Source organism: Scomber scombrus, chromosome 13, assembly GCF_963691925.1.
Source record: "Scomber scombrus chromosome 13, fScoSco1.1, whole genome shotgun sequence".
Lineage (NCBI taxonomy): Eukaryota > Metazoa > Chordata > Actinopteri > Scombriformes > Scombridae > Scomber > Scomber scombrus.
In genome coordinates, this window is record NC_084982.1 from 6,678,170 (window position 1) to 6,687,432 (window position 9,263).

At 38.8% G+C, this 9,263-nt stretch overlaps 1 protein-coding gene across 1 annotated transcript; it reads right to left on the reverse strand.

Annotated features, from left to right (window-relative positions):
• Positions 1-1,263: 1,263 nt before the first annotated feature.
• tnfaip6 (tumor necrosis factor, alpha-induced protein 6) lies at positions 1,264-9,016 on the reverse strand. The gene is made up of 6 exons (XM_062432258.1): positions 8,917-9,016; positions 7,447-7,584; positions 6,358-6,519; positions 2,709-2,937; positions 1,468-1,508; positions 1,264-1,373 (listed from the first exon to the last, which is right to left on the reverse strand). Exons 1-6 carry the CDS (start codon positions 9,014-9,016, stop codon positions 1,264-1,266), a joined length of 780 nt encoding a protein of 259 aa, XP_062288242.1.
• Between the last annotated feature and the right edge of the window lie 247 nt (positions 9,017-9,263).

Sequence of the window (9,263 nt, forward strand, 5' to 3'; positions counted from 1 at the left end):
TAAAAGAAATATTGTATTATTACCTCTCCATCACTATTTCAAAATGCAGCAGCTCCAAAGTAATTTCTCCTTTGATTCTTTGACTTATGAACTATAACAACAAAGACACACTTTACACAAAAACAAGAAAACTCAAAGCCTAACACAGTTGTGTGCCTGCCTAGCAGTTATAGTACACTAAGGTAAATGAATATTCAAAAAATACCTTTAAAAACAAAAAGCAGTATATTGATGAGATTTGCCACCCAGAATCCCTTTAATAAGGCAAGTTTATTTGTATGGCACATTTCAATAAGGTCATTCAAAGTGCTTTACATCAAACATAAAAGGCATGAAGACAAAATGTAAAAAAATACATTATTTAAAAAAAACATTTAAATACAGTTAACAGAGAGTTAAATAGAAAATAAAAATAAGCTAAAAAAGAATAAAACAGGAGAGTCAAAGTTACAGTACAGTGTTTTGCTGGAACTTAACCTAACATTGTAAACTGGTCAAATGCAAGAATTATCAACATTATCAATCCAGAGGTATGAAGTATGAAGTCATTATAAATAGGTACGAAGTTGACGTATGTATTTAAAGGACGGTGGTGGTTCCTAAAAGATGCACAGATGAGGTAATAAAAACTGAGAAGCAACAGTGTAAACATAAATGCTTATTCACAAAATGCCACAGTCATGGTTGTTATGCTTTGAAAAGACTTAACAGTATGAAAGTCTATGAAAAAATAGGTGGAATAAATGGAAACCAGACCATTACCTGAGCATTAGACTTGTGAACAGCTACAGTACAAGAAACGGCCAGCTGACCTTGTGTACAGACTGACAAATTCCTTCATTCACACTTTGACTCTTTTGTGCCTTTGTGGTGTTGAATGTTGTTGGCCAGCTGTAGACGAGCCACTGCTATTAACCCATGTGTGTTTAAACTCTGACATTGTCATACATTTTTTATATGTGTGTGAATAAATTGCAGATTTGGATTTTTTTGCAAAGGTGCTTGCTTCAAATTGCCCCTCGAGGGATGTATAAAGTATTTTTAAATTGAATTTTGTATTTTCTATTGAGTAAGTCTTTGACAGATGAATACAAAGTCAGAATTGTTTATTTTTCTATAACGTAAGAAGAAGTCAGACCAAAAAAGAAAAACAAGCACAATTTAATGACCTTTTTTATTCAACATAATTATTTCTTTAATTAGTTATAACGATTCAATACTACTAATACGACTACATTTTACATCAGTGTATAAAACCATTGGTCAGTGAAAATCGTGTTTAGCCAGAGATGCATTAAAGGCAGTATAATGTAACTGGAAGCCCCCCCCTGTGACTGAAGCATCAGACAGGAACTTTAGTGTCATCACGTTTCCTGTAAAGCAAAAAGTTAAAGAATAAAATGTTTGTTGTACGATTGGCATGGACATATTCTGTATTTCCTCTATGAAAATACAAGGATGACTTACCTGTACTGATGATATCGTCGGGTAAATAATCACCACAGAACCTGTAAACAAACAGATTAGAAAGTTATGTTCATGTTGCACTTTTGTGTTGTGTTCTTATCTCAGTTCAAACATTCAGAGGGCAGAAAAAAACACATGAAAAAACACATTTGACCAGTAGAGTGTCTCTGGAACTGGAACTGGAACAGCACTGGAACTGCTTTGGTGTGAAAAGGGTAGTGTCACAGTGACAACCAGTCTGATAAACAAGCAGTAATACATGATGAGAGAAAATGATGGGAGATAGAGGTGAAGAACATCACTACATGAAGCTGAGTGATGTCCCTGCACTCAGTGTTGATACTGTTGTACATTTTAAAAAAAGATCAGTTTACCTAAAGCTTGAGTTACTTTCACCATTGAGTGGTAACATAGTGTAAAGCACATGTATTGTCACTAATGGTGACCTGTAGTTTAACGTACTAATGAATGAATTATTTCCCAGAACTTTTGTGCAAATACGTCATTTGGTAAAAGTTGTGCAGAGAACAGCAACACTGTTTAATTGGGAAACTTCCAATCTTCTTCCAGTTCACTGCTGTAACATCAACCTTTCAGTAAAACCAGAGTGTTTTAGTCAACTGAAGATGCAAAAATGTGTAAGTGTATAATCCAACAGATATCCAATCCAATAATAAATACAAATATTAAATACATTTGCTTGACAGTTCATTCTTGCCCTTTGAAACAGCAGTTGGCATCTCAAGGAGAAATAAAGCTGTCATTGTCGATTTTTAAGTGCTGAAAGGGCTCTGAAAGTTTTAATATCGACAATTCCATCACAACTAAACAAACTCTGTCTGCTGGTGAGGACTGTGTGATGAAAGCTCCAGAACAAGCAAGTAAGCGAACATTGAATTGAAAATTGTCAGTTATTAATTAAGCTATTCTTTCAAGGACATCCCCATCTTCCCCACAGATTTTCCCAAAAAACCTAATTAGGAAATCATAAATAAACCATTACTATTTAATGGACTGATTTAAATTGGTAAGTGGTCCCAACATGTATGTCTTATTGTACACGTTCACATTTGTTATTTATTTTCTTTTTTGTCGCCAGCATGATGAACTCAATTTAATTCCTATATATACACCTTGTCCTTCATCATGATGGCCAACTGGTTGATGAAGCACGTGTTTCAGTCCAGTAAGGTTTTGGTAGCTCCATGTATAGATGCTATTTTTCCCTCAGTGATCCTCACCTGCCAACAAAGCCTGAGACATCATCGTAGCTGTCATAAATCTCCAGGTAATCTGAAATACACGCTGTGTCTTCCTCCACATCAAACTCCAGGAAGTGCAGGTGGATCCTCTGACCCAGGCGCACTCGGATGTGCCAGTAGCAGATCTGTTCATCCTGATACTCCTCAGGAAAACCAGGAGACTGAATGATCCTCTGCTGATCTGTCAGCACACCACCACACTCCTTGGCTGTAAGACACATTAACCATACCTGCTCATTAGTCTTCACAGATACATGTTTTAATGTTTTATACACACAAGTTCAGGGTAACAAGTGTGGTCCCTTTATATGCACATGGAAGATTTAGATATATTGAATAGGCGAAAAATATAATTTATATACTATCTATGTGGACCGTGCGCTAAGCATGAGAGAATTGTTTTTTGTTAATTCTTAAATTCACGTGATAACTACGATTATGATTGATGATTCAGTAAGACACCTGAAAAAATATTTTGATAATGTCCCGGTCAATTAGATCAATTTAAAGCAATCCTATAAAAAGCTAAAAATTGGATATCTCTCTGGGGAGCTACAGATACTGGTGGCGGTGGGCTGAAATGACAAATATTCCTCAGCTAATATGATCATTAGATGACAGGAATGCATTCAACCAAATTCCAATGAAATCCTCGGAGTAGTGATAGGTAGAGCAAATGAGTGATGACAAATCAAAACGATGTGTTCCTGTCTGAACTTTTAACTTGAACTAGAAATACAACTAATACCATCAGTGCTACATTGCTAACTATGATGAATTACCATGAGTGACTAGCATTAAATGTGAAAATCTAAATGCTTATGTTGTGTTATGTCATGTCATGTCATATGTAAATTAATGTTATATTTTCGGTAACGTTGCATTGTGTTGCGTTATGTTATGTAAGGTTACATTTTTGTTCTGTTCCCTTCCGTAATTTACGTCACGTCACGCTACGTCGCGTCACGCTACGTCATGTCACGTAGCCTATGTTACATTAGCCTATGTAATGTTAGTCTATGTTACGTTAGCCTATGTTACGTTACGTTTTTTGACAATCATATTTTACATAGGAGTATTCCTTGCATGCAGAAATTAAGTAAATGTGTTGAACGAAAGGAGCTCTGCACAGTAGATCACTACATGGCGGCTCACTGGGAAAAAAATCTAAATAAAAGCGGCATGGGGGCCTAGTACATGTGCCATAACCACATTCACACTCATATTACATACATTGTATGTGCATATAATATAAATACAGTGTATACATTTCTCACACATGTAAGAAAACCACTGATACATTTTATATCATGGCAGTAAAAGGCAGCTCTGGACCATTGTCAACCGCAGACGTGGAGAAACTTGATATCCTCCATTGTATGATTTTCCCCACAGTCCTCTGTATTTCTTTAATCGACTAACGGGACTGTGCATACGTTCATGTGAAGCATTTTGGGTTGGGGGTCTGTCTCTTGCGTGTGAGCTCTGAATGATTTCAAAACAGGGAAAAGAAATCCTTTTGTTGAGTGAGGGGAAATTAAACACACATGTTGAGGCTGATAACAATGATATCAAAAGCTTTTTCTTCCAGACTTCTTGACGGGAAATGAAATGAGACCTTTTATATTATTTTTCATTCGTAAAAACGATAAGTGGCTTTCTCCTCTAACAATGAATCTCACAGCCGCTGATTATTAAATGCAAGTTGTTAGGAAATGAGAGAAATTAAGCTTGATTTAGTCTAAAATGTCTCATCTGTTTGAACTGGCTTGAGGGGATGAAACATTTTCTAAACAGAGACAAGCTAATATCATCAGCATATACTATGATATTGCACATATTTATACTTCAGTCAAGTACCAGAAGCAAAGTGTCAATTACATACTTTGTCCACCAGAGAGCATCTTCGAGTTTATTTTCAACTATAAAATCTCCTGCTCCGTACATATGTTGGTCACAGTTCTTTAATGACTGTGTTTAAGGGGGAGCATGTCTATGTTCCCACAGTCCTATGTTCCCTCAGCCCTATGTTCCCTCAGCCCTCTGTTCACTCAGTTTAATAATAAAATAAAGAATTTCACCTGTCTTTCAAGCATTTTAAAAGATGAAACACATTACATGCATTAGGGAATGTGCATTAGGGAAATTGGTGGAAAATCCTTGAGGGAACATTAGGCTGAGGTAACATAGGGCCTAATTTTGATTGGAGGAAAGTTTCTTAGAAATGGGAGAATATAGGGCTGTGGGAATATAGAGATGACCCAGTTTAGGGATGCTCGAATCAACCTTTTCAATGTGTAATGTGAAACGGGTTACTCGTAATGACAAGATCACAGAGAATTGTCATCTGACTCTGCAGTTTCCATTAGCCCTTTGGAGCGTTTTAGCATCTTTTAAAAACTTTACTCTCACGGCTCTCATCTGCATCGTTTCCAGATGAAGACAGGCAGCTGTTTTCAGCAAAAAAGTTCTGAAAACCTACTGAACACTACGTGTATAGCACCAAATATTTCTTTGAATTGTTTTTGTGTCTATATGTGAACCCTGTGATGGACTGGCCCTATGATGGACTGGCAACCTGTCCAGGGTGTACCCTGCCCCCCCCCCCCCCCCCCCCCCCCCTCTTAGTGTCATTTATGTTTCACTCCATCTTTCGGCCTCTGGTGAATCATTCAGGCGTGGTGCCTCACTCATAGGCCAGCATATGTCTCAGTTATCACTTAGTTTCTCCATGGTGCATTTACTCACTGACGTCTGAACCACATTGATGCTTTAGATCTGCCAAGTTTATACTATGTCTGACCATGCTAACTCACAGGGTGGGACTCAGATTGTGGCTTTGGCCTAGATTCTAAAACATCCTATCTTCCACTGTGGTCCTGTCATGCACAGATTAAGTTCTCTGTACCCTCCCTCATGTTTGACTTTAAGCAGTGGTGATGACAACGTCCTGAGTCTGTGGAGCCTCAGACTGGATGACTATTCTTAACCTGTGTGCCCAACCTGCATCCCCTCACTGTGACTCATGACTCTGACACTTAATCACAGCGATACAGTCATCATTTATTGTTTAAACCACAGAGAACCTCTTATTCAGCTAGTTTACTTAAAGGAACTTATGAGTACTGCAAGAAAAAACCCTGAATTCAAAATTTCACTTCAGTAGGTGAACAGAAATGTTTACGTTTTGAATGTAAACTGTACACATTTCTATAAAAGTCAAGTAAATGTAGTTGAGTAAAAAACTTTTAAGTACTTAAAGTTGTGTACAGTTTTTTTCCTGGCCACATGGAGCAACAAAACATCATTATCAACCCTATAAGGTTTGTAAAGAGAATGTGTTATCATGATATTAGTTGGTTTATCTGGGCACTTTTGGAAAAAAGGAAATACTATAAGAGATGCGAGAATGAACCAAACAGTAAATTTGCAGGTCAGAAAATTATAACAAGGAGCAAAAACATGCTAAACTGCTTCACAGAGCTGCATAGTCAAGCAATAATTCTCTGTGGATTTGCCACGGTTCACATTACACATCTAACCCATAGTTAGTATAACAATGTTAATTAAGGCAGCTTTGAGTACAGTTCTTAAGTAAAGTTACTATTTATGCAAAACATGCACTCACAGTTTGGGTTGTAGCAGTACACATCCCATCTTTCGCTTTTGTTCAGCCTGTATCCGTAGTCGATGATGCCAACTTTTCCAAATCCACAGTTTGCACCAGCTTTGACGATGGGGTAACCAACACGTCCTTTATCAAACCATCCAGCTGCACACACATGGAAACCTAAAAGAGCAAATAATTGGTTTTATTCAAGAGTACCTGTCACAGTCGTTGATAATGCTGTCACAAATAAACTACTGTATTCTTCAACCATAAAAAGGCTTTCTTTCAACTGTGCCACATGGTGAGCCTCAGATGGAAAAGATTGAATAAGGGCCTCTTGGTGACCACTGCAAGGCTTCTTTGGTTTGTTGTTTGATCGCTCTTACTTGTGGAGACACGGTCTGGCTTCAGAGTTTAGCTTAGAGTTACAATCAGCAGTCCCCAGGCAGAGCAGCCCAGATAAAAGGTTGGACCTCCTAGGTAGACTGCCGTGGGGAAACTCAGCTGTCAGGGAGGTGGATTGCAATGCCACAGCCAGTGGCTGGATCCAATCTCTGTGCCATGGGAACAGTGATACTACCTTTCCAAGAACGTGTTAACAGGCTTTTACAATACTCAAGAGACAGTTTAAACTTTGGCAGTGTCATGCAACAGCTCACAGCCAAGCACTCGTGGAAAGAAGTACTTCACTAACTGCTTCGAATTGACCTTTACCCTTTGAACATATGAACCTCTCTTCCTACATGTTAAAAGCATTCCAGTGGGTGAAGAGATGTATTACCTATATAACATCAGAGACAAGTCCTCAAACATGATTTTTAAAATTGTATTTCATGGATGAAAGGTAAACACAGCCCCACCTGCCTCTATTTGGTGGAATGGACTGGTAATGTAAATACTTGTTCTTATAAAAGTTATAAAACAGCACCAAGTTAATGGATCAAACAGCACACTGTGACTAATGGGAACTAGTTTTAACAGAGACAAAAGAGCCTCTATCTGTGAGTTATGATGAAGTGTGTTCCGCACAGTTTCCCTATTGTAAATCTTCTTTGGCAGGATCTCTGCATGTGTAATGTAGATGTTTGTGTGCAGGTTGCTGCAGACCTATTTGTCGAGCGGCCTCCAGTTGCTCGTGAGTGGCCAGTTTCCCTCCCTCATATTTGCAGACAGCTTTGGCCTCTTTATACGTCAGCTGGTATCTCCCTTTGCGCGATTCCCGGTGGTAAACTCCAGCTGCTTGTTCTGTCAAATAAAGAGCACAAGAAAGCTGCTAACACAGTCCACAGCCAAGACACAGCTGACAGCCTGTGTTTCTGTAGCAATCACAGTGAATTTGATGACTTTGCGTCATCAGTAAGGTCCAGAAAACATCCAAACATTGAGACAAACATAAATCATGGAAGGGGGAGGTAGGTGTATGAAATTTTTCTCCATTTTGGACATTCACCAATAGGTCACCTGCTCCCTGGCCTCTTCCATGGGGAGTCCTCTGCTGATCCTGTTTTGGTTTTACGCATGCATGACTACAAGACTGAGCAGAAAGCAACCTAACATAGCCTCAATTTGATATTTTGATCGTTTAAACGTGTTTGATGTGTGTTTTTACAGTCATCAAACTCTCATACTACACTGAACAACTGCCTTTTCACTCTACCGTTAACACCAGTAAGTGACCAACTATTCAATTGTAGAATCAGAGAAACTCAATTTGCCTTACTGAGCACTGCCCAACCAAAACATGGAAAGATGACACAAGTAGAAGCTGCATGTAATAATATGAGAAAATACTGTACATGTGAACCAGATGTGGCAATATGAAACACTACTCCAGTATTACAACAGGCTCACACCTCATAAAAATATAAAGAATGAAGATTTATGAGCTGGTAGACAGGGGTGATTGTAAAGGAATCAGCAGCTCTTCAAATTCAGTAAAATGAACAGGGAAGCTCACAAAATTATGTTCCCAAAGTCATAGAAACTTGAACTTTTTTGTTTTTCTTTTGACTCTGACCTGTTTGCGGTTTTCTGTGCATTTGTAGGATGCTGGGATGAAGTCATTTCCCCATATAGCCTCATGCAGTACTCGGCCAGGTCATAAACATGAAGTTTGGCAGAGAGGAAAGCTGCTGGGCTTGTATAGCCTATTAATCCTTGTTATTCTTCACAATGTGCCTCTGTGTGAGGGTCACTCTTGCCATGTTCCCAAAAAAACAAGCACAGAAGTTTTCACATGCTCAGGTAGAAGTCCGTGAGAGGACAACATCGTGAAACAGAGACGATGTAAAGCAACAGGATGCTGCTTGATAACGTTGAGACTGGAGTCTGATGGTTTGAATAAAGTGTACATTATCCTGTTTTTTAGAAAAACAAAGGAAATGAGACTATGTTCAGTGAATGAAACTAAGGATGTAAATATAATTGATCGTTACCGATTTCATCACAATCAGTACAATAACTAAAATGATTAAAAGTGATGAACTTTACCCCACAGTGGCCCTCACGTCACAGCGTCACCGACATTATTTCACCAACAACGACTACAACAGCAGCAGCAAGATCGTAATTATTTACCCAGCCAGATTGAATTGTGGAATATTCCGTCTTTGAAGCCCCAGGTGTGCGCCTCTTTCAACAGGAACGCGAGTGTCCAGAGGATAGTGAAGACCTGCATCCTGCAGCCCTCCGTGCGCAGCTGTTCTCTCCGGTCCAGATGTTTCCAGGAGCGTTGGCTTTATATACGACATGCTGACTGTTGCTGCCTCCTCAGAGAGGTGGGAAGTGGGTGAGCACTCTTCTTACTCACGTAGTACTACAATTACTGGCCCCCTCCTTGGGAATTTCTATTTTCACAGAGACGATCTTTCATTGCATGTATCTACAGAGATTTATTCAAGTTTTTAGTCCACCACACTGACGTT